Genomic DNA, 25,877 nt, shown 5'->3' with positions numbered 1-25,877 from the left:
TTTGTTTGACTTATCTTTTTTTTTGTTAACTTACCTTTTGCCCAAGAGATATCTATCATTGGATTCAGAAAAACAAATAAGTCAGGTTAGGGATAAGTACATTGCATTTTTTTTATAACCTAAGAATACCTGATTGCTGCAAAGACTTATGAACCCCTATTACATTCAGTGAAAACTTAACACCTCCATGATACACTTCAGACTTCAAAGATTAAGGATCTTAGGTCTCCTGTTATTTTTGTCTCACAGTGAAAATTAAACCCAGAGCTCTGAAAAGATTGCTGCAATGATTTTCCAATGAAATATGGGAGGCTACCATATGAAGACTACAGAAAATATGCAAGACATAACATTAAATTTATCTGTCTTCATCCAGAAGGCCAAAGAAAGACTCAAAGTGATGGGAATGAGGGCTGTCTCTTTCAAATTCCTTACACAGGGTAAATGATATATGGACAGTCTTAACAGGATAGCTATAGTTACTCTGCTATGCTCCTCCATATATATCTTACAGTCTCTACCACAAAAGTGCTAATGAAAGCACTCATACAGTTGATTCTCTTAGTCACATTATGTACCTACATTAATGTAAATGATGTTGTTCTGATTTACCATGAACTAAGCAAAAGGGAATAAGACCAAAGTAGACAGACAGAACATAACATAACAGGCTATCATTATTGGAATAAAAAATAATAAAAAAGTAAAATGGAGATACCTCTTCCAAAGCGTCACAAATGTGCCACGCTTTCATAGCATCTGTATGTTTGAAATGCACGTATACAGATATGTCTTCCAGACTGAGTACTGCAAAAGAAGACCAAAAAATCTGTTGCTTATGAAGTCTGGAAAACTTAGGCAAAGTAGCTCATCCAAAAATTAATTATGTAGAAATAGTACATTTCTTTGCTTATTTATTACAGAAGCATCTCAATAGAAGATATATTTTTTAATCTTTGAAGGAGCAGAAAACATCCTTTTCTATCATTATTATAGATCAATTAACTCAATATCCATATTAACTTTGTTCATAATGGAAGTATGTATATGTTTTTTGCCAAATAATGAATAATTTGACAAACATTTTTAGGAATTCTTGAGGCTGTCCTAAATTTTGTTATGTTGAGATTCTTGCATTCAGACATAATTGCCTTAATTAGAGGGCCCCATTTTATTGTTCCAGCATGGTTTGCCATGGCAACCTCACTGCTATGATCCGTCATGCTGTACCAACTGGTACTGGACAAATTTTCTCCCCTAAAATACTTAAAACGTAAGAGATGGCTTAAAGGTAATCCTCCCTTCAAATGCTAGCGTGCTACAGTCCATTACATAAGCTTGGCATCATAGACTCAAATTTTCAGTTGCATCTATATCACTCTAAGTTCTCCTTGAAGTGCCCTAAGTGCCAAACTCCTCCAACCACAGTTTCCCCAGCTTTTGGAAAGAGAATGACAGCTATCCTAACTCCAAACACAAGCAAGTGATTGACCTAGCATCATGCCAGAATCCTGCAACAACATCAGTTATTAAAAGCATGCTTTGGCATTCTCATAACAGTTTCTTATGTAAGCATAAGGCTGGAAAAAGGCCAGCCAGAGCGACCTTTCTGTGTAAAGTATAACCTGGACTGCATAGCCTCCTCTGGCCCTAGCTAACCCTGACTGCCTGCCTCCAGATCATCAAGGAGCTGATCTACTCTGACCATTCTCCATCTCCCCAGTTCTCACTTCCTTCTCTTGCCATTTCTCAAAGAAACAGAAAAACTGCATCCAAAAATCACTCCTAGTAACCTCAGCCTCTGGTTTACACTCTGTGGCCCATGATATTTCAGATTTACATTTGGTCTGCTATTAAATCTTCTTGCTTTATTTGCTATCCTGAGGAGGATGTTAGCTCCTAAATTCAGCCTCTAATTTCCACATTTCTGTGTACAGAAATCCCAGCAAGTCTTCACCCACTTCATCTCCTATTGACCAGTTTGTGCTGTGCCCAGTAGGAGCTGTCAAGTTCAAGCAAGGGGGAAGCAATGAATAAGGGATAGCAATTAGACATTCTAGGCCAGGTTACCCACCCTGCTCCTCCTGTGGGCCCGTGAGATGCTGGTTTGGAGTTAGGCAGTCTTCTATATAGGACTGGGAAGTGAAGTGTTAGAGGTGCAAATAAATTCAGGTTAGAGCAAGATGGAGATGTTGAAGGGTTGAAATGGTCTGTGGAACAAAGGTTGTCTCCAGGTGTCCCATATATCTGCATCACGAATGCCCTCTTAACCCTCTTAAGGATGAACCTTGCAATGTAGGCAAGGTAGTCTAGCTTTAGGTAGCCTCACTGCAACTGCCATCAGAAGAGAAAATTCGAAATAACACATGTTGTTGAAACTGAGTAGCTTATATATCATAAATAGTTTGCAATGATAAATCAATTTCTTTAGCCATCCAACCAGAAACCCAACAAAGATGCCTAAATCACTGAGCGTAAGTCAGAACATTCTGAAAATTAAGGCTTTTTTTAAGGTGTCTCTGGCCTAGTATTCCAATACTGATGCATGACAGCTCTTGCAGACTCATTTTGAGATGGAGGCACCTAATTTTAGATGTCTACATGTGTTAATGCTCCCATAGTCAGAGGAGATCATCAGTGCAGACAAGAAGTCCAAGAGAGTGACCTGGTTGACCAGCCAGAGGCTAACTAAAGACTCCGTTAGGTAACCTCTCCAGCTGAAGAATACAGATCTCCCTCAGGTTGTGTGTCATATTTGCCAATGTCGAAGATACCCCAAGGGCATCACAAAAGGAACTAGATACTTACCTTTAAACAGCTGAAGCTTATCCAAGATAGAGAAGAAGCTTATCCTGATTTAGAGTTTGCTGAATTGATTTCTAGGCTTTACTGAGTATAATGAACACCTATGCTCCCAGCTCGCTTATAGTTACTTTATGTGTATTAATTATGTACTGAATTCTACCCCAAGCCACTTCAGAAGATTTACTCCATAGTATTTCATGTTTTCTTGACCTCTACTGCCTGAAAATAAATGAAGGGTTTTCTCTGTAACTTTCTGTATGTGTTTTCACGAAGGAAAATTAAATGTTCAGACAACAAATTGACCATAAAATTGAATAAGAATGTTGTTCATCTCTATTTGCCAACTGTAAAATTCTATTTAAACAGTCACATGAAAAATATCTGCCTACAAAAGAATGGTGGCTGTACTTCACAAGGTGTGTATGACCTTAAAAATAAACAGAAGCTGTGGGTCTTCATCATGTCTGCAAATCATTTAAGTCCTAAATACGGATGTACACACCCAGGGTAGGAAATGTTAGCCACAGGGATTTATAACTGCCCACACAGAAAGTCAATGACATAACTGAGTTAGAATTCAGGAGTTCATGGCTCTTTGCCCTAAGTTTCATTGACATGCCCACAGTCTGTCTGACTTGAACAAAGAGCTTCCTACTTGTAGCATGCTGTCATTTCTTTTTTCATCTGCACTCAAATGAGAGGGACCATACTTGAATCACTGTCTCAGCCTGAACATATAAATCTGACTCAGATTCATATGCCTGTGTGCCGTTTAATTTTGAAACAGCACAGGAAAATGAAAAACAGCTTTGCAATTTTTATAGAGACGAGTGTACCACTATGGTTACAGAACTCTGGTACTCTGTTCCCATGAATGCATCGAACACACTCATGCAAATCTGTTTATAGACAGATAGATATTATGAATGAAGATTTGTTAACTGTTAAAGAATAATCCAGTTTTGGTAGATTAACAATAATACTGATTTCTCACCTACATAGAAATGTTTAAAACTTAAAAAAAACCCCACAGTCCCATCCATTTCTGGTTTGTATTTTAAATCTAATAGGTATCACAGATTCAGAGTTAGTCTTTGACTGATCTTATTATAGACAACTGTTCCTTGTAACCTATGTGGTTTATAAGCCAGAAGACCAAGAGGCATAGCAGGCTTCACAGCAGCCGCTGTTAATCTTTTATGCAAAACCCATTTGCTCATCAGATACTTCAAGACCTGAAGAGTCCAACCTCCTGTCCCAAGCAAGACCAGCTATGGGGGCACACCAGGCTGCTTAGCGTTTTGCCCAGTCAGAACAACAGGTAGGTAAGAAAGGAAACTGTCAGTATTACAGAACAAAACCAATTTTGCTGACCCAAAGCAGAAAAGTCGTATCACACTACAACTGAATGGGATGAGGAAAGGATGAACCTTAAATGGAAATCAGTTTAAATATGAGAACTCAAACTCATTGATCAACAAAACTGTATTATCTTTACAGATTGATCGAAAGTCAAGTGGAGATCCATGTAAGCGACAGATGTCCACTGCAGAGCCCTTAATGTAATAAAGCAAATTGGCCTATAGAAGCATGGGGTATGCAGAGCCTAATCTGTTCATCTGCTACAGCAGATAAGGTTCTTGACACAAACAGAAGAAAATCATGTTTCTTACTGAGGTCTGAAAGGGGCATGCTGCTATCAAGAAAAGGAGCTTGGGAGACTAAGTTATGGACAGACAACAACTCTCAAGTTGGATGACTACAGCCTGGGAGCAACTGACAAGACTGTAGAAGTTGCATTTGCTGGGGCCCATCTACAGAGGACCCCAGAGAACTCAAGGCTGGATTTAGAGACTGCTTTAACATGGGGTTTTAAGAGTAAATAAGAATCAAATGGAAGGAATAAATAGCCTGTTTCCATAGGGAAGCGGCAAGGCTCCACAGGAACCTGTAATGGACTTGGGCTGTTCAAAACATTAAGAAACCATCTGGGTAAGTGCATGAACAACAAGGTGGCAAAATTCTACAACATCAAACTGTTCGGAGTAGTAAAGATCAACTCACGTCTGAAAGTGACTAAGCAGTAAAATGGCAGGTGAAATTCAACATAAATAAAGGTCAACTTAAACTCAAACTCACAGAGTCTGAATCTGAAGGAGAATCCTACCCTGACTTTTCAGAAGTTGAAGGTGCCACACATGAAAATTCTAGAAAGCCTGCTCTTTAAATTCACCCATTGTCCTGCATTTATCTCACTAATTTGAACTTACACCTTGTTAGTGCTAAGAGTAGTATAGAAAATGGTGGGATCTTGCAGACATGATAGTACAGAAAAGTTAATGCTAAAAGGGCTTGTGGAAAAGGCAATGTAGAATGCCTGTTTTCCCCAAGGCTTTCCCTTCATAGTGCAAATACAGTAAAGCAAAGCTAGAGGCAAATCTGGGCCCACAATATCCATGCGTTTAAAGTGACACAGCCTGAAATACTGTATTGGGGCTGTTCTCAGCTGACAGGTTCCTGAGAAAAGGAATACAAAAACACATGTATGAAAAAATAGCTCAATTAAAGCACAGAAGAGGTGGGGGGAAATGGCTTTAATTATTTATTGTCAGCATTCCCTGTTCTGAAGGAGAAAGCACACTCATTGTTTGGTAGCAAGAACTTTCAATTAAATTTAGTCAGTAAACTGCAAGATGGCTCATAGCATAATTTTTTGGACAGCATCTATCTTCAAATGTTCTGCATGTGTAGGAGGAATGGTAACCAAGGAGTTTTAAAAGATAGCTTTTTAAATTACACACGCTGCACAAAGAAGAAAATGAGAAGATGAACAAATTAGAAAGACAGATGGAACAAATTGTAAGTCAGTACAGATGGACTACCAACTCTGAGGACTGATTTTCCAGTTTTCTCACTGGAAAAGTCAGTAGGTTCCCAGTTCAGTTCTGTACCTCCAGCCTTGTTCCAAAACCTGGGTTCAAAATCTTCAGGCTTTTCCACATTCTAGAGAGCACAGAGAGAACACAAAGACAATTGGATTAATTGGATTAAGCTAACTGAAATCAAGTACGTATGACTTTCTGTAGGAAATCTGAGTCTAAAATTTCCAAAAGTATGAATAATTGGGGAGGGCAGGCTTCATAATGAAGTGCACTGCGGTCGTTTAAGTGGGAAAAGACTATACAGGAGTTCATATTTCAAATGATGCTCAGAATTCTTCAGAATGGAAGAGAGTGGTGAGGATGTTCACCCAGCACGACAAATGGCTAAATGACCAGGAAAGCATGTCCAGTGCTCCAGTTAACCACTGAACTCAGAAAAAACAAAAAAACCCTCTAAATTTAAAGCCTCCTATTCTGAGCAAGTATAACAAAAGCCAGAAATGTATTGCAAGATTTGTAACTCCATCACCGATCTTCCCTATCCCAAAACCATCATCACAAATCCTGCAATCTTTCTAGGAGCATAAGAACATGAATAAAATCTCCCAAGGGATTCTTGCTACATATTTTTAATAGAATTTTGAAGGAATGAATAGTTTTTATTTACACAGATGCTTTATAACTCTAGCTTTAATCATCTTGGGTGTATTATTATTGTCATAGACCCAATTTTTAGCTAGTTAGTTCCAATGACAAACTATCTGCAGTGAAAAGACTAATTTTCAGTAAAATACGTATGACTAATATATGCCAAGTCAAGAAGAAGGTAGAATGACCATAATAGACTTAGAAAAGACAACAGCAAGCGTTCAAAACACCATAATTACAATACTCTTTACCATTATAATCATTGTGTAAAAATTGGCCATATGTTCATCATTTATTCCATCTGTGTACAATAAGGAATACATATTTATTTGTTTCCGGTAAGGGGACAAAGCGGGCATAAAAAGAGTATACATTTAGAGAACATGCAAACCATCTGTGATCCTAAGACATGTAGTTCCTCTTTTGAGAAGAAAGCACGTTTCCAAATCCGACACTGAGATGCCTTTGTAAACAAAGGTTCACACAGAAGTAACAGGAATATGCTGTTTCTCACCCACCACAGTATTTCGTTAGGCAAGGTAAAACCCACACACAAATAGGTAGATTATGGCCAGACTCTCCAGCTCAGATATAACCTAACTTGGAGGCAGCTCTGGAGGAAGGTTGTAGGCCCTCCAGAAGGCCAAGCATAGCACAGGTTACTTACTGTCTAGGACTGAAAAGACATTTCTGCCTTGGATACAAGGTATTTTTGGGAGTCTTCAGGCAGATCATGACTATGCATTACAACACTCTTGAGAGGCCGGATCTCCTCATTCCAGTCTGAAATGAAATGGGGAAAAAAGGTACTCAAAACTCACGTCCTGGTGGTACCAGCTAAGAATACAGCTCAAGTGTCAATCTTTAATTTTCTATAATGAATAGTTGAGAGCAAAGCAAGAATCTTTTTCACCTATTGATAATTGTTTTACGAAAATGGTCAGGAAAATGGAAAGGACAGTTATCTATATTAACTAAGCCCTTGGATAGGAGGTCTTATGAAATGTGTAGCTCTCCTGCAGCTACTCTGGTTGCCATTTCTCCACTGCGAATCCCTATGGGACTTTATGGCATTCAGCACATTGGCACAGAGCAGCTCTCAAAGGCAGCACCACATGAGCCAAGCGAAGGCTTGCTCAGATGGGCACTGAGCAGTGACACAATATGCAGTCAACTAAGGGTTGGCATTGTGGTCACCAAGCTAGACCGTGGCAACAAGAACATGTTAGTGTGTGGGTCCCTCAAAGGGGATGATGATGTTACTGGGCAGAAAGAGGCTGCCTGATTATCCCAAATAAAATATAACAGAGTTTAAAAACACAGGAACTTTCAGCACATTGCCACTCTGGTGGTGGGCCAACGCTCCACAACATTGCTCTAGGCATCAGATTAAGCTGAGATGAAATGAGACTAAATTTATGTCTGCATTTTGCCATGTTCAACTCTAACTGTATTAAAATACAGAATGTTACAGACTTAGGCAGAAATAAAAAATAAAGTAAGTAATCCTTTTGAAACAAAGCCTAGCTAACAATGTAGCACTCTCACAGTCCTTCAGTTCACAGAAAAAAGTGACCAAAAATGCCTTTCATAATGACAATTATGAATGTTCTGATAACTTCTATAGTTACTGGGTAATGTGAAGCAGATGGCATACAGCACAGAACTATAGAAAAAATTAGGTTGAAAAGTAGTCCAACTGACTGCTCAAAGGTGGGCTAGCTTCAAAGTTGGATCAAATGCAGTTGCAGAACTGCTATACCATGCATGTATTTATGTGCCTGGACAAGTCCAGGAAGAACTGACACCTGTTTCTGAACCAGTATAAGAACCTGGTCATCTCATCTCTCTCTGGTGTTCAGGAACAAAGGCATTAAAGGGTAGTATTAGGTGTGGTCTTTCATGTAGGACTGGCTGCTGAATCACAGTGTATCACACTTGGCTCATTGCTATGGACAAATAAATTGTGACTCAGCCAGAAGTGCTAGAAAGGCCTGGCAGTAACAGACAACATGTAGGGTAACTGCTGTGCCCAGGGACAGTATGTGCAAGGTATAGTGCGGATGTGCCTGGAAGAACTTGGAAATACTTAAGAATATGGATACTGGGAGCGCATCCCAACCAGGAACCCTCCTGCCAGGATGCCCATAGCAGCAATCCAACACAGCACTGCAGGCATCTCATTTGAACCCAGCAGTAATTTATTTTAGCCACGTCCTCTCCTATCCATGCTGAGGGTAGGTAAATTTAAAATATTTTTTCCCAATTCTTTTTCTTTTAGGAACACAAATCCCACTTTAAACTTTTTCCTAACATGTTGATGTTTCAATCCTTTATCACAAAGATATTTTATCAAGTAATCCTGATATTTGTTAATCTGTAACAACACATTATTTAACTTTGCTTGCAGACAGATCTGATCACTGTTAGACAAATATCCGCCAAAAGCAATACAGACATTATCTAACCTCTCTGGAAGGAGAGATCACAGTAAATTTCTTCTCAAACTGCCTCCAATCCCTTTGTTGTTGACCATGTAATTAAAAGAAATTTACAATATGTACATGGACATATATATGCCAAATCTGCTCTGCAGTTCTTCTTTATCTTTTTTGTCTGATTTTACAGAAAAGTGAACATTCCAGAAAAAAACCAACCAACCCCCAAAACCAGGCATTTTTGCACTTTTCAAACAGTACGCCTTTAATGCAATTTTAAAATTAGCTTTTATCACTTCAAACTGATGGGTTTTTTGCATAATTATCTGATGAATCACCTTACAGCTCAAGCAAGTTACCCAGAAGCAGCTGCTAAAACACTCACAATAATCTGTTACACAGAAAAGAAGCTTAAATGTTCACAGTATCATCTTTAGAACAATTCCTGTATACCCCAAATGGGAATGATGAAAATACAGAGCATTATGATTGATTAAAACTTACTTTAAGGCACTGAGCTTATACTAAGCAAAGTTTCCCCATCCACGTGTCCGCCCTACCTTTCCCAACTAATCCTCTATCCTTGAATTGACGTGACACCACCCAACCTTTCCTCTCTGCTCAGAGACACCAGTTTCCACGCACAATGTGCTGCTGCCCGGGAGTCACACACCAAAAACCTTCAACTGTCCGTTATGGCACCCCTGAGACAGGAGGAAACCTATTCAGATCTTCACAACGGCGTTAAACCTTTGGCCTGCAGAGGTGTCGAGGCACTTCATTACAGCTAAACCCTACGGAATTCCCGGTCTTGGATCAGGGCCTTCTCGCCGCCTCAGTCGCCTCAGCGACCAACGGCTGCTCCCGCCGCCAGCGGGGCCCGCAGGCCGCCCGCGAGGGGGCGGGGCTTAGGGGCTCGCCCCCCCCCCGCCCCCCCCCCGCCCCCCCCCGCCCCCCCCCCGCCCCCCCCGTCTCTATGGCGACGCCGCGAGCCGCTTCCCGCCCTCAAACCTAACCCACCTCGTCGCCATGGCGACCTGCCCCCGCCCCTTCCGGCGGCCACTCGGAAGCGGCGGGGCGGAAGCGGCCGGGGGCGCCGCGGTGGGCTGAGGCGGGGGCGGATGAGCGGGCGGCGGGGGCGGCTGTGCGGGGCGCAGGGCCCCGCGGGAGGCCGGCAGGTAACGGCGATCGGCCTCACGGGACTCCCTCGCCCGCGCCGGGGAGGGAGAGGTTGGTCGGGTAGCCCACTGGGCCGGGCCGGGCCGGGTGGGCCGTGGGAGCTGGGGGCCTGGCCTGCGCCCTTCGGCCCGGCCGCAGCGCGGCCTTGCGGTTTGGCCCGGCCTGGCCCTTTCCGGCTGGCAGCTGCGGTCGGTGGCTCCGTGCGGTCGCTCTCCGCCCTGGCAGGTAGGCCCCTGTCCGCGGAGAGGGCGGCAGCCCGGAGGTGCGGTTGCCCCAGCTGCTCGCCCGGCGGTGCTCGGCGGGGCGGTTATGGCAGGGCCTGGACGGATCGGACTCCACGTCCCTCGCGGGGTTTGCACCTGCGCCTCCCTCGCTAGGCCCTCCCTCGGCCTCCCACTTCTAGGACCTGGCTTCAGCGTGGGCGGGGAGGCTGCTCGGAAAGCAGCTGGCCTGTAGGAAGGCACGGATGGACGCCCCCCTGGGCCATCCTGTGCAGGCTCCTTTTCGCCCACCACCTCGCCATCTGCCAGAAGCCAGCAGGTTTCAGCCTTGCGGGGAGCTATGAGTCATTGTCTGTGGGTTTTTTTCCTATTGAAATTGTTTCCACGCTGAAACAGCTGAGTAAGGTTTGGGGAGGTGTGAGGTAGCAGGCGTATGTCATCTGAGATCTAGGAAGGTGTTTGCCAAAGCCGTGGCTGATGGGGAATGTAGCTGCAACAGAAATGTTTCCACAAATTAAAATTACGTTTGGTGGAATTTCTTAAGTGAACGTTTCAAGTATAGTGAGGTACTGTGGTGTTCAAATGTGAAAGCAAGATTTACTTGAATTTTCACATCTCACTGGGAATGATACTAAAGATTTAAGGACTGGAGGTTTTGAGCTAGTGAGTTTTTTTTCATACAGCTATCTAGCTGAGTTTAAAAATGAAATGGCATAGGGACATAGTATCAGAGGGCAAGGACGTCTAAGGAACATGCTAGTGCTGTGCAAATTTTATTCACTTCGTAATTGACAGCCTGATGTGAGTCAGTATTAAACTAACATCTCAAAATAGTGCTAGAAGGCACTGCTACTGGAATTGTTGTCAATGGTATAATACCTTCATAAAAGCAAAACAAAAAACCTAATTGGGTATACTAAATGTTTTGGCTCCTTGTCATTAGATATTCTAGCCTTCTGTGCATCTGTGGATGTGATGTTTGGGCTGTCTAGGTAGACTGCTGCAACAGATGAGAGTATTTGGCTACGTAATTGTAATGATATGCTTGTTGTTACTTTACTGTTTAATATAACTAATGTAAAATGATTGTGCAAAGTAGTAGTAGTCATTAGTATAGGAACTTCTGACACCTCTGGCTTCATTACACCGAATGGAACTTTTTTGTTACTACTTTTGGAGGAAAGGATACTTCAGTACAATTAACCACTGAAAATGTTGTGTTTAAGTAAAATGCTCATTTAGTTTCTTAGTGATATTTTTTGCTCCTAGATTACTTTTTTTTTTTCAGTACCCCAAGTGTGACCATAAAATATGATTCTTTGCCTGCTGCACCAAACTTCTTAAGTACTTTTTTTGCCATTTGGTCACCTGGCTTCAACTACAATGGTAAGTTATGATTCAGGTAATCTATTTTCAGGTCTTTTCACTCTAGTCTGTTAGCTGCCTGGCTGATGAGGAGAATGCCATTAATGTTTCTAATTTTCTTTAAAAAACCCTGATACTGCTTGTGACTTCTGAGTTATGATATTTCTTTTTTTAGGGATGTCTTCATTCATAGCTTGTAAATACTTCTAAACAAATACTCGCTGTCTAGTGCATCACAAGAATTACCATATAAAGCTAGTGGCGTGTTTTTAGTCATGACTGGTGTTACGACAGTTGAGTACAAAGTATAAATCCTGCTTCCATATAGTATTCTAGCCACAGGTGATGATATTGCCATGGATTTTTACCTGTTGTCAGTCAGTGAACTGAATGTCTGAAATCGTGCAGTTATCCACTAGACCTATGCAGAAAACATGAATATTTGACATATTCATATAAACACCTAAACACTTTAAGATTTTAATGTTCTGCAGTGGCAGGTTCTAATGTCACATCAAGTGCTTTTCTTTTGATAACAGGTAAGAAATTTTGTATTAGAGACACTGTAGGTGAATGGTAAAAAGCCTCATTATTTTTGCTGTATATTTCTTCACTGTTACTGTAGTATGCTTTTCTCCCCTGAATTGTGTTCTAATGTATGAAATAGCTGGTACTGCTATGTATTGGACATGGCTCATATGCCATTTGTTCCTTGAGGTTCAAGTAAAGTTATTTGCTTTCATGAACCGTTGATAGCAATGGGTTAAACTGAGGAAACAACACAAATAAATAAATGTGTATATATACGTATATATATACACACATATATGGGAAGGTGTACCTATTACAAGTGTTTCAAAGCTTTACTGAAGTGGAAGATTCTCCAAAACACTTCTTTCTTTTTTGAATAGTGTAACCTAGACTTTCTACTTGTCATCTCTAATTGCTTTGATTAGTATTTGTTATTACTTCTATTAGGTGTAATTTGTGTTCTACTTTTAATTAAAATTGCCTGTCATTGTTCTAAGACTTCATAATTTAGTCAAAACCTTGCAACTGTAGATACTTGGTAGTGGGATTAATTACTGTTGATGCACTTACATGAGGTTTCAGCTGCTAAGTTTAGTATGTGCCAAAGAATGTTTGAGCCCATCTTCTAACAATAAATTCATATCAGTAGTAATAGAGTTTTTGTACTGTATTTTATGTATGTGGATGTGTAAACGGTAAATGTACTTTCTAAAAATACCTTTGTCATTTTTGCAGCAACAAGCTTTAGAACTGGCGTTGGATCGTGCAGAGGTAAGGAGCAGCTGCATTATTTGCTTGCACGTAATATATTGGTCTCGCAGTTACAAAATTACTGTTGTATTTTTATATTTCTTTTGAAAAGCAGTGGAGGAGCATGTTATCTAAATATGTGCGTGTGTATATATATAAATAATCACCCATACACGTAACACTGATTTTGCAAAATTGTCACTAAAATTGATGTGTTACATATTTGTCTCTTACCTGTTGTACTGAGAACATCCTCAGGTGCAATGATGATAGACTATGCAAGACTTCAGTTTTCCCCTTTTAAACCAGTGCACAGAGCTGTACATGACACAATCAGAGCTGTACAGTGGTGATTCAGAGAGAGCTGGCAGAAATATATTGCAAAATCCAGTTTGTGTTTTTAAGGGTAGCCCAGTTAGAACAAAGAGGCAAGTGACTTCACATTCACGTTCTTTCATGCTGACATCTGGTATAACGGTTACCTTGAACCCTACTATGGGAAATACATGTTTCTGTGGGAGAACCTGTCTTCATTGAAATTCTGAACTAAGCTGTTAATCAAAATACTTTAGACAAACAATAGAGACTTGGAAAAACCTTGTTAGCATATAAGATATATTTAATGTAGGATGATATCTTTCTTCCTCTTTTTCAATTCAAATATTTAAGGTACATGAATTCTATTTATAATACATAGCTCTATAGAGAAAACTACTGTAAATGCAAGAAAAAAAGGGAAAATTAGACTTCCTGAAATTGGTTATGTTGAGGAGTACTTGATTTGTAAATAGTGTCGAGCCAGTATGTGTGAATTTGATTGTATCTTAGCACGTTAACTTCAGTAGTGTTAACTTAGTACAGTAGTGTTAGTAACTACTACAGTAGTGTTTACTACTGTAATTACAAAACATGAATGTAAAAATCAAGACTTTGCTTGCAACTCATGCCATAGCCATGAAATGCTGTGTTTCACAGCTAAATTGAGATGTGTCCTTGTTGATGGCTGTGACATACACTAGATCATGTTTGTGCACTTTTGAAACAGTCATGTACCATAGTAGTTAATTACTTTCTGTACCCATAGAACACTGGTAATGATCTAAAGTTGCATGGTAGCTAGAATTAAATTTCTTTGTAAAATATGTTATTTTTTTGTTTACTTTTCTCTTCTAGTATATCATTGAAAGTGCCCGTCAGAGACCTCCCAAAAGAAAATATTTGTCCAGTGGAAGGTAGTAAGAGTTTCAATATTTAGTTTTTAAATAGCATTTCTTTGTTTTAATTTTGGTTACATTTTAAGCTTTTTTTAATTTCAGAAAATCTGTATTTCAAAAACTCTATGATTTATATATAGAAGAATGTGAAAAAGAGCCTGAGATAAAGGTAAGTGGAAATTTCTGAGAAGCTTTTCATTGCTTTCTGAACAGGCAAGTTCAGAAAATACTTCTTTTATTTCACTTTAATTCCTTTGTTAAAAAAAGAATAAATTCTGGTTCCTGTATTAGTTATGTAAGTCTAACACTACAAGGAGAAACAATTGTTATGACTTTTACAGACTAAACTGTGTAACTTAATAGCATCATCTTAGTTCCGTTTAAAATAAAAACTGATGGGTGATGGGAGGAGCAGTGGCTACCTGGTAACCCTAAATCTGTTTTTGAAGGTATTAAGGTTGAATGCTGGCAGGGCATTGTAAATTTTGTGCTCGAGTTGCTTTTCTTTATATGAAAAGAGAGAATTTCAAAAGAATGGTCTAGAATGCAGAGGTGTAGCTAACAAGTTTAATAGATAACAGTACTATTAAAAGAACTGAGTGATATAATATGAACAGTAAGGACTAGACTGGCTTGAGCAACCTGTTCATTCTGACTTAGTCCTGCGTCACTGCAGTCAGTTGTGGTCAACTTCAGGGCAAATGTCAATGCCACGTGCATTGTTGTCAGTATCGCTGTTTCAGAATCAATCACCTAGTATGACTGCCATGGGAAAAAATACAGACAGTTTTTTAGAATCTGCACTTTGTTTTAAATTCAGATTTGTTTCTTGAATAACTGATGAACTGCTAAGATGTCTTCTGAAATTTTTTTCGTAATGTTAACAAAGAAGCTCAAACAGGCTTAGCAACAATAAAGGTGTAAAAAAGCACAAGCTGCTTTGCTGAACTGTGACTATCAAATGGAATGAGGAGAAGAAAAAGTGTGGAATCTGTTGTATTGCTGCTTCCCAAGGAAGCAAAAAGCTATGAGAAGACAAATGTGAATGAGATGTTAGTTACAGAGCACCTGTAATTCTTTTTGATGATTCTGATGTAGTTGGTTTTATTTAGCATATGATGCTGATTCAAATAACAAACGTGAGTAAGTTGTTAAGCAAATTACATACTTGAAAAGATTAAAATATCAATAGTGAATGAGTAACAAGATATTTGAGCAGCAGGGAGATGATTTGGCTTGCTAGACATCTGGGGAAAAAGAGTAGATTTTCAATGCAATAGTTGTTGCTAAACTAGAAGGCACTTGGCAAATTTACCCAACTATAATAAAATTGAAGCAGTGAAGAGAGTTATCACAGTAGATGAAGTGGATTATTGCTGATCTAGATTTGAGTAAAAACTAAAGTTCTTTGTTGAAGACTTGAAAGCTTATTATGATAAAAAAAATTGTATTTAGAGCCCTTATTCATTGAGCTAAGATGTGGATAGTTAATAGATATGTTGGTCTTATGTTATGGATTATGATTCTTGAAAATGAGAAGCTCAAAGATCAAGGTGCAAAGGTTAGAAGATAATCCTATTGTGAAACTTCATCCATGGGCATAGGGCTGCTTACTTGTATATACATTTGCACAATAAAACTGAAGAAGGAAAGTATATTCTAGGTAGAGTTTTGCCAATTGTATCTTAAATGCATCTTGAAGGTTTTAGTGTGCAGGACTGTCAAGGTTTCTATTCTAGTATTGTACCATTTTTATGGTACAAGTTGTAATTATGTTGTCCACTCGGCAGCAATTCTTAAATCAGCACTGAATATTATTCTTCAGTCTTAACTTTCTCCCTTTATCTTAGCTCTTGTAATACTGCATTTCTCCTATGTTCCTATTTTCTACCCTGCAGTTTACTTAGTCACTCATATCCTTCTTCTTGTGCTCCTGGGGAAGACCAGATTTTCCACAATAATTCACAAAGGACTAATTAATTATTCATCCTCTATTAGTCCAGTCTACCCAGCTTCATTACTTCTCAGCGTCTCTTCTGCATGTGCCTCTGCGCACTAGAGAGAGAACTAACTGTGCTGAGGTGATTATCTAGAGTAATTTGTTTCTAGTGTGCAGCATTCCTGTACCTAAAAGTTGAAAGAAATAAAAATCAAAACAATAATTTTGGAAGCAGTCTTAAACACGAATGTAAAAACAGACCTGTTGTGTGGACTGGAAGGATCTGTGCTAGGCAGGTATATCTGAGGGGCTCCACTACAAAAAAAAAAAATCAAAAAAAAAAAATTAAAAATCACTGATCAGTCACCTATTCTCAGTGATGCCTTCTGAGAGCTGCACATGGTAGCATCAGTGTGCAAGCATGAAAGCGTCTCAGAGTAATGAAAGTTTCAGAATACTTTTAATGAAAGTCACTTCAGTTCCACGTTGGACTAGTGCAAAAATAGTAAAGCATATATCTGCTACTTTGCTGTAGAAGTGCTTCTGAGAGGTACTCTGGTAGCTGTGGGCAATGAGTAATTACAATACATGAATAAACAAAATAGTGCCAGATAACAGTGGGATTTTTTTGTCCTTGATTAATCTCTAATGGTGATAAGTGATACGCAGGGTTGGATGTATTTGGGAAATTCTATAAAAAATCGTCTTCCGTACATCTTTCTGTTCTTGAACATGTAAGCTAAAGAAACAATTGACTGTAAGAATGCACTTTAAAATAAAGATAACCTCATTAGGGTGAAACAATCAGACTTTGTTCAGACCACAGTATTCCTGAGGTTTGATCTGCAAAAACTTACCTTAGGTGTTACTTATGAAACAAATGTTTTCTTGCTTCCACTACAGAGGCTGCATGGCCTTTGTCTTTATGAGCTGCGTTAATACTAGTCTCTATTAAAATGTCAGCCTAAAGATTGACACAGCCAGTTACATCCTAGTGGAGGTATACTTAATTATGAGTTGCAGTCTTCTGTTGGGATCTGATTTGGTTCGGCTAGGTCATAGACGTCTTTAGGCTTGAGTTTATTCCTTGTATTTTGTAACCAAAAACTGATGCTTCCTCAAGTTGTTTTATCGAGTTAGGTTTCATTTTTCAGTCAATGTATAAAAAACTCCACTTTGTTTTTTCTGCTTCCTAAAAGAACAATGTTTAGTGTTGTTCGTGAAGTTAGTTTTCAAATAGTTAATAGTTCTATTGAAGTGAAGACAAAATTGTACCTTCTAAGGTGCATCTTTTATACCTTTGCAAAGTGGTGCTGGGATTAAGGAAAAGTGTTAAAGTCAAGGGAAGAACCTGGGGTAGTTGTTTTAGACTTCCATTTCACAGAGATGTAGTAAATAGCAACAGGAGCTTTTTTATGGAGGTGACCTCTTTATTTTATGTTTTCTAACCAGCTTTTCAGTCATAAAGGTGAGTGGGAAAAGTGATGTAAGATGCTACAGTGAGGGCCAAGAAAAGCAGTCATGGTAAAGATAAAATCGTAATTTTGTGTAACACTGGTGCACTGTTGGAGGAGTAGGTATTAAAATTAACATTTCACTTATGGCCAAGGACAGAGGAGTAACGAACATAGCATAAAATCACTACTTCAATCCTTTTTGGCAGGAGTACTCAGTATTCTTTATTCAATGGTAGTCATCAGAAGTCACTGGGAGTGTAAGAAAGCGCCTGTGCCTTCTCCGTGCTGCTTCCCAGCCATCACACAGTCACTGCGGTGCGTGTTCAGGAGGGGGAAGCGCTGCTTTTCTGTGTATGAAGTCAGAGAGGGTTAGGAGTTTTAGCTGGTGTAACAGAGCGGTATAACTGGCCTGGTTGCTTGGTGTCTGAACTCTTGCGATATACTGCAATGAACACTTAAGAAATGTAATACACCTCAGGCTACTCCTTGATCTTTAAAATCTTTCCAGACAACACCTGAGCTAATGCTTAATATCAGCTCTGAGCTAGTATCTCTAATAGCCAGCTCAAAGGAGAAAGCTGATTTTTGTAGTCATAAAAATTTTTCATGCTTAGTTAAACGTAACTTTACCTGCTTATTTAAATGCTTGTACTTAAAATGCCAATTTACTCCAGTGTCTTAGAGAGGCTTTGTATTTTAAAATGTGCTTAGAATATGTCTTAAGAAGTTCAAGTCATATGAATGCAGTGTCAAAAATGTTCTTAGGCCTGTGTTATTGTCCTCTCTTCTTTCCTTTACCTGTCTTCCCCCTTAAACATCCTAACCCTTCAAAAAATGAAACAAGCCAAAAAACACCCCAAGCCATAACTGGCCAACTATTATTGAACAAAACCTAGAAGTTAAAACTAACATGTCATTCACCAAATAAGTTTAAACTAGAGAGTGATGTGAATAACATAATTTAATTACTTTTACAATTGAATTACCATTATATATTTTACTTATGAGGTGTTTAAGGAGCAGAGGCCTTCCATAAAAATAAATCTCATGGCTATTTCTTGCATGTGTAGACAAATTTCTGGGGGAAAAAGATGAACTGTTTATTAAGAAATTCTGTGAGTGGTTACTAATTAGTATAAATTATTCAGTGCCTGTATTTTGGATGGAATAATGCCCTTAATTGAATAATCCTTTTTCTTCAGCTCATGAAAATAGAGAAGTTGAATTAGAAATGTTAACAGTATTATTAGTAACAACTTCTAGAAGCAGTATTAGTTCTGTCCCAATGATAGAGGAATGGAATTGGGTTGTGCGTGTTTTTATTGCTTTCTTTCTTATTTTTAAATATAACTTTAGTATAAATAATTAATTTCTTCTTAAACTCTGTCACATAACCTGATGATCCTTTTTTCAATCAACTCTTAAAGAATTCTCATATTCCTTTCTGTCCTCCTAATGCCATTGCATAACTAAATATGAAAGTATTAATCTATCCAACACTGAGAAAGAACTTTTCCATCAAAAGATGACAATATCTCAATTCTTAAGAGAAAAGATGTCAGAGTAGCTGAGTGTTGACTTTGCTCTCCAATGGCAATTACTGTGTTAAAGTGAAAGCCCAACAGCTCTATCCCCTACTCAGCAATGTGCCTGAAAATTGAAGCAGCGCATGTGCAGTCTCTTGTTTGGTGGTAGATGTAGGGTGTTGTTAATAGGACTATTAACATTTTGCATAATGGGCTGCATCACCAGAGTCCTATATGAGGAACTGGCTTTCCTGAGTAGTCTCTACCTTTACTGTTGACTATGGCTTGTTTTCTTATTCTCCCCTGCTCCTCCAGCTCTTTCCTCATTAATTCTCCAGGATTTATGTGCTACTTTGTCCTTTTCCTTGTGTTTATTTACACAAGTTCTAAACTGTAAAAGGCGGTAGGATGTAGTCACCATAGTTCATGATCCATGGGGAAGAGTTAACTTTAGGCAATGGTTCTGAAACAATGTAGCAGGAGATGAAAAAGATTTTCCTCCTTTTTTCTGCATACCTGTTAAAATGATCTGCTGCATTATATTGCTGTGGGATTTGGGGGTTTGTTTTCAATACTTGTCTCTTAGGAACAGTTCCCCTACAAGTGATGATTCTGCTTTCTGTCTTCCCAATATCTCTAGAAATATAAATTTGTTCAGAAAGAGAGAGCCCACTACTACTTTGTTGGGTGTATGTGAAATGTGTAGTTGGACAGTCAGTGCTAGAGTTACCTTCCAGTGAATGGCTCCACCTAGACCTGTTATTCGGCTATGAAATCTATCCTCCAACCAGAAGGTGTAAAATTATCTGCGGTTTAGAATTCATTGTTTTAAGTTCTTGGGGGACTTTTCAAATGTTTAAATTTGTAGGGTGTACATGGGGTCTTTGAAACGTACTAATTAATTTAAAAAATCTGTTCTCATGGAAAAGATCACTCGTACAATTAAAAAAGGGAATAGTCTCTGCAGATGCTGGATCAGATCTCAGCAAATACAGACTAGGCAATGCCATTAAGAAAGCTTCCAAATGCTGTAATTTAGTATTTTGATCCTGGAAAGAAACACGTGCTTCTGTTAAGAATATTTGAAAGTACTAAATATTTTGTTGTTATAAAACAATGTATAGGGGTATAACTGATGGTATGAATGGTGCTTATAGAAATGATAGAAATAATAGTGCACTGTAGATTTACAACATTGTAGCATAGGGTGATTCTTGTTAACTGTGTTGTCTGTGGACTTATAATTCAAGGTTTTCTTTTAATTTAAATGAGTTATTTTTTTAAAAAAAAATCTGTATGTATAATAATACATAATGAATCTACTCTGCTGAATACAATACAATTAAATTTAACTGGGCTTGTTGTATACTTCAACATTAATCTAAATAGTACTCATATTCTAGCAATTGTTTTTATTGCTACTAATTACTTGATAGTATTATGTTCATAAGCAATGTTTACTTTTAAAGCAGAAGCTGAGACGAAATGTGAATTTACTTGAGAAGCTGGTTATGCAGGAGACGTTGTCATGTCTGGTAGTGAACCTCTATCCGGGAAATGAGGGTTATTCACTTATGCTCAGGGGAAAAAATGGTTCAGGTAATATTTTTGCTATTTATTTTTAAAAATACTCAGAATGCTCTATTAATAGTTAGAATATATTGTTGCTTACCTTTAACCATTTCACTTCTAACATAATCCCTTGTGGAAAAAGAACCCAAACACAACTGTACTTGAACTAAAAATTTGCATAAAGATGTGAGGCGCTCAGAAGCGATCTCTAAACAGCGTAAATCAGTAGATATGGGTCTTTTTGAGAGCCTTCCATTCTTTTCTTCCCCCTTGGCTTCCTGAGTTGCTTATCTGAGTTTCTCTCGCTTCAGGCTCCTGCTAAATTGTTTCTTTCACTGCTTTCTCAACCTGGGTTTGACTAAATGCTAGTTGAAGATGTCCCTGCTCATTGCAGGGGGTTGGACTAGATGATCTTTAAAGGTCCCTTTCATCCCAAACTATTCTATGATAAATGCATCTGTGCTCCAGTTAAGTTGCATCTTCATGCTACTGGTACTACGATGTGCAACAAGAGCATATAGTGTATCAGCTGGGAGCAAAAATTTTGTCTCATTGAACTATAAAGGCGTGTTGCCTTCTGGTACAATAAGAGCAAAATCAAGCCCTGGGAACAGAAATGGATGTAAAAAAAAAATACTATGCAAATAAAATTGCCTGTTTCCACTGGCACTGCTTTTTCCTGTGGCAAGCTTGTTTTATGTTTCATGTTGTTAAAATTTGAATTTGAAAGGCAAAAGAAAAGCAGTATGTTTTGTTTAAATTCAGATTCTGAGACCATTCGGCTGCCTTATGAGGAAGGAGAGCTGCTTGAATATTTGGATGCAGAGGAGCTACCACCTATTTTGGTTGATCTTTTAGAAAAATCTCAGGTTTGAAAGTTTTGTTTTCAAAATGAATTTATGTTTTGTACCCAGATAAACCTTGACTTTTTGAATGCTTCAATTAAGTGATTCCAACCATAAGATGTAAAATACTTGTGCATTTGGAACTGTAATACTTAATATGCCAAATAAAAATTTTATTGATATATAGGAAAAAAAAATGCTGGGGACAAGGGTATAGAATAGAGATTGCTATGATAAAGGCTGCCAAACAACTTCTGTGTTCTAGCAAAATATCTTCTGTTCTTTGTCATTATGAAATACTTGACATGGGAATTTCTTAAAACTACATTGCTGGCATATGAAAACACTACATTTGGAGATTGTGTTTTAGGTATGTTTATGTATGTAGTAAAGACCACTGGTCTGATTAAAATTAGTGATTAGTGTTATTCGTAGTGTCGCTGAATATTAAATGATATATTACAAACTTGGTTTTGGCGGCAGGGGCTGAGGCAGATTGGTAAATGTTTGTTTACAAGGGTTTTTTTTGTATTTTGTTTCAACTAGGTTAATATTTTTCATTGTGGATGTGTCATAGCAGAAATACGTGACTATAGGCAGTCTGGTAACATGAAATCTCCAACGTACCAAAGCAAGCACATTCTTTTGCGTCCTACAATGCAGGTAAGAACTGGTTTAAGTCATTTCTCACTGTAACAGTAGACTGGATATGAGCTGTTACTGAACATATGTTAAGAAATCCTATTATTTAGTTGAAAGCTAATTACCATTATGTCTTCCTCCTCAGACTTTAATTTGTGATGTGCATTCTATAACAAGTGACAACCACAAATGGACACAGGTGGGTTAGTAGTTATTTTAAAACTTTGCGGTGATGTGGTAGATACACAATAAAATAAAATTTCTTTAAATTATTAATTAATTTCTGCAATAAAAGCTGATAAACAAAACTGATCATATTTTTGTTTAATTTAAACTGTCAGTGATGTGCATAGTGCTGCACAGGATATGCTACCGAGAGTTGCCAAAGTAACTTGTTAATAGCATCTACCCACAAGATGCCATAGAAAACAATAGGGTTTGCTAAAAGTTTTGTAGAACCAGACCTTAATTTTTTGTAATGCAGAATGATAGTATTGGAGTTACTCTTAACTAGGTTACCTTACTTCATTCCTCTTCAGCATTTGTCCCCAGAACAGCAGCTGGAGTCTAATGACGCAATTGCTCCTCTAGCATCATTTTGCTGTTGATACTGTTACAATAAAGAGAATCCTAAGTAACTACAGTTGTACAGTTATAGTTAGTTAAATGCTGAATAGCATGGTGTACTCAATGTGTTTGTTTGTATTTCCTGTTCAAATACTTTTGAAATTGTAATCTAAAGTCCTGGGTAGATCATCTTTATGGCACTGACTGACAGGCCATCAATATAAATCACTGACAGAAAATGTATTTCATTGCCACTAGTGTACTGTGTTTAAAATGAACAAAGAGAACGCAAACGAAAAAAACAGAACATGCCATCTATTTTTCAGAAGGATTTCTTTTCCTATTGGAAACCCCACCCAAAGCTCTGTAATTCAAAATAATGGTTAGTGATACTTGACTGTTGAATATTTTCTTTTGTTGACTATCCCCACACAATTTTTTCAGTTTTCTTTAAGATAATGTGCACGTATGCATAGGTATATTCAATTAATGTGAAAGTCTTCATATTTTTACATTTATTAATAGCTGTGTATATTACAGGAGGACAAACTCCTACTTGAGAGCCAACTTATTTTGGCTACAGCAGAGCCTTTGTGTCTTGATCCTTCAATAGCAGTGACCTGTACTACAAATAGACTCCTATACAACAAGCAGAAGATGAACACTCGCCCCATGAAACGGTAGTTTTCAATGAGAAGTGTGTTGAGGCTTCCTTTGAAATTTTATGAAGTGTTTCAAAGAAAAATATAAGCAATGCTTTATGTGGAAAATTTTGTTTCTCATATGCAGTGCTTAAAGTAATATCTACTTAAAAATTAGGAATATGAGTAACAGTCAAGAAATGATATCTTATTTTTAAGTACTCAATATTGAACTGTATTAATAGTAGATACTATAATATGCTTATTTTGGTATATCAAAAGAATGTGTGTATATATATTATTTTCTTACCATAATACAGTATTGCAGTTTTGATTCTGGTGGTTTGTTGGGTTTTTTGCATAATTCAGGTGTAAGATGACTCAGATGGCTGCTCAGTAATGTAAAATATATAAATGGGTTATATTGGTCTCTGATTTGTTAAAAGCTCCTAAAAGAGTTGCATTCACTCTGTAGAATGAAAATGTACTAATGGCCTGTCAGAATTACTGAAATATTTAAAACTAGCTTTGCATTGAAATACTATGCTGATGTACAATCAGTGGTAATGTCTAAAAAAGTATAAATGGTGAAATTGATCAAGCTGTCCTTAAAATTAGAACTTCGTGGTCAACAAACTTTCCACTAGAAAAATAGGCAAAGGTGTTAAATGGATGTCCAGAACAGCATTAATGTACCAATGGGTTTGGCATGAGACAAAGAATGGAAGGTAGTTACTGTGTTTATAGTTACATAAGTAGAACATCTATCTTTTGACAGAACTGAAATCTATGATAATACACAAATATTTTTAGCCTGGCAACTTTTGAGTTAATTACTCATTTTGACAATGTACTTCAATTATGCATTTCAAAAATAACCCCATTTGGATTGCTGAAACACACAAACAGAATACTAATATTTTTAAAAAATATGAAATCAAGAGTTTGAGTTATACATTGTAATCCAGAATAGCAATTTTGAATTCATATTTCAAAACATGACTTTTAGCCTCAAAGTAAGCATTTCCCTGCATATTTTTGTGTTCGTACACAGGCCATGGGGAATTTCGTTTTGATGCTTTTACAAGCTTATCTGTCATTTTACCGTAGGTGCTTCAAAAGGTACTCAAGGTCGTCTCTGAACAGACAGCAGGAAGTAGCTCACTATTCAACTCCACCTCAGCTCAGACTACTTGACTACTTACAGAAAAGAAAGGAGAGGAAAGGAGCCCAGCAGTATGACCTCAAAATTTCTAAAGCTGGAAATGTAAGTGTTCTGAGACATGGGTGGGTATACTTCTAACTATTTATTTAAAACATTTAGTACATTAATACTGCTTTTTCATCTTCCAGTGCGTAGATATGTGGAAACAGAACCCTTGCTATTTGACTGCACCTTCTGAAGTGGATGTAAGTCCAGTTGATACTATTAGCAATCAGTAGCAATTGTATTGAATGTTGTATGGTATGAAGAAGTGACTAAAGAGTATCCAATATCAAAGAATGACCTTTAAAAAGTGAGAGTGACTTTAATGTTTAAAATGGGTTTTCTGTACTGTAAGGTATAAGCTCAAGCCAAACCACATTGGAATACATTGCCACTGTAACATGATAGTTTGGATGAGATGAACAGTGCAAACAGACCTTAAATATTGTTCATCTGTGGGTTCGATGCACACAGGTCTATTTGAAGTTGTCTGATAATATAACAAATAGAAAAAGAGATGAGGTAAGGAAATTATTTAAAAAGTAGTCACTTGTCAGCTTGGTAGCAATTCCTCTTTTTTGACATGTTATGATACTACAGGACATAATATTTTCAATAGTTTAATTTTTTATATGAGAGTTCTAGTTGTGAATTCTTCCAATCACTCTGCGTGCATTCTTCTCTTAAGGACTCTTCATGTTCTCAGTTTCTGGCACTGCCAAAACGCATAGTACTAGCATAGAGAAGGGACTTAGTAGACTAGACAAGATTGTAGCTTTGGACTTAATAGGGCTGGCCAGAGTGCGCATTACACATGAAATAATGTTGTAAGTTTGTACAAACCTTCTCTCCCTTTGCACTTCAACAGGGTTGTACCTGACCTAATCAGAGTCTTTAGGCGTTACTGGTGTTGTGAAGTTTCTTAACCATTCCACATTGCAGGCAGTGATTTCAATCTGTAATCTTAAGCCGTGCTTCACACTCTTGTTAAGTTTAACATAGCAAATATGGTGTAACAGAATAAATTTAGTAAGGTTCTGAAGGTTCTCCAATTCAGTTTTTCTGAATGCATAACACAAAGGGGGATGTTATACAGAGTATCAAGCTATCCTTGTCTGTTTCTTGCATTTGCTTTTAAAGGCTGTCATGTGAGCCACTGTTAAAAACAAGAAACTCTGCTAGATTTGTTTTAACTCTGGCCCAATATGACTGTTGTTCTCTCTTTTTTTGATATCTCCATTTCCTTTAAGGTGGAAAAATATGCCAAAGTGGAAAAGTCTATCAAGCCTGATGACTCGCAACCAACTGTCTGGCCAGCCCATGTGAGTAGTTTAGACCTTTGGCCAAACTTCTGTGTCTCTAGTATTTCATCAGAATTAAAGTAATGTGGGAATAGTCTTCCCTCCCCCAATTTAATTTTCCATGTGTTATATAGACACAGAAAGGTT

The 25,877-nt window shown here is 38.0% G+C and overlaps 1 protein-coding gene and 1 long non-coding RNA gene across 4 annotated transcripts in view; one reads left to right on the top strand and one right to left on the bottom strand.

Moving 5' to 3' along the window:
- Nucleotides 1–724: 724 nt before the first annotated feature.
- On the bottom strand, nucleotides 725–9,665 carry LOC128915832 (uncharacterized). Of its 3 annotated transcripts, XR_008468767.1 has the most exons (4): nucleotides 9,334–9,665; nucleotides 7,003–7,118; nucleotides 5,757–5,808; nucleotides 725–807 (listed from the first exon to the last, which is right to left on the bottom strand). It is a non-coding gene; the product is annotated as an uncharacterized LOC128915832 (long non-coding RNA). The 3 variants fall into 3 exon arrangements; XR_008468765.1 differs by lacking the exon at nucleotides 725–807 and having other exon boundaries at nucleotides 5,394–5,808; nucleotides 9,278–9,665; XR_008468764.1 differs by lacking the exon at nucleotides 725–807 and having other exon boundaries at nucleotides 5,394–5,808.
- A 164-nt stretch (nucleotides 9,666–9,829) lies between these two features.
- The window catches only part of SUPT20H (SPT20 homolog, SAGA complex component), a 35,586-nt gene continuing 19,538 nt past the window's right edge, over nucleotides 9,830–25,877 (top strand). Inside the window, exons 1-13 of the mRNA XM_054188199.1 lie at nucleotides 9,830–9,951; nucleotides 11,462–11,559; nucleotides 12,805–12,840; nucleotides 13,993–14,051; nucleotides 14,136–14,202; nucleotides 20,428–20,554; nucleotides 21,293–21,396; nucleotides 21,919–22,035; nucleotides 22,160–22,213; nucleotides 23,122–23,261; nucleotides 24,333–24,489; nucleotides 24,576–24,632; nucleotides 25,680–25,751. Of these exons, the coding sequence (XP_054044174.1) occupies nucleotides 11,557–11,559; nucleotides 12,805–12,840; nucleotides 13,993–14,051; nucleotides 14,136–14,202; nucleotides 20,428–20,554; nucleotides 21,293–21,396; nucleotides 21,919–22,035; nucleotides 22,160–22,213; nucleotides 23,122–23,261; nucleotides 24,333–24,489; nucleotides 24,576–24,632; nucleotides 25,680–25,751 (993 nt within the window). The 5' untranslated portion in view covers nucleotides 9,830–9,951; nucleotides 11,462–11,556. The remainder of the gene's footprint in view (nucleotides 9,952–11,461; nucleotides 11,560–12,804; nucleotides 12,841–13,992; nucleotides 14,052–14,135; nucleotides 14,203–20,427; nucleotides 20,555–21,292; nucleotides 21,397–21,918; nucleotides 22,036–22,159; nucleotides 22,214–23,121; nucleotides 23,262–24,332; nucleotides 24,490–24,575; nucleotides 24,633–25,679; nucleotides 25,752–25,877) is intronic.

This window comes from Rissa tridactyla, chromosome 1 (genome assembly GCF_028500815.1).
Source record: "Rissa tridactyla isolate bRisTri1 chromosome 1, bRisTri1.patW.cur.20221130, whole genome shotgun sequence".
Lineage (NCBI taxonomy): Eukaryota > Metazoa > Chordata > Aves > Charadriiformes > Laridae > Rissa > Rissa tridactyla.
This window is presented reverse-complemented; position numbering and strand designations above follow the sequence as displayed.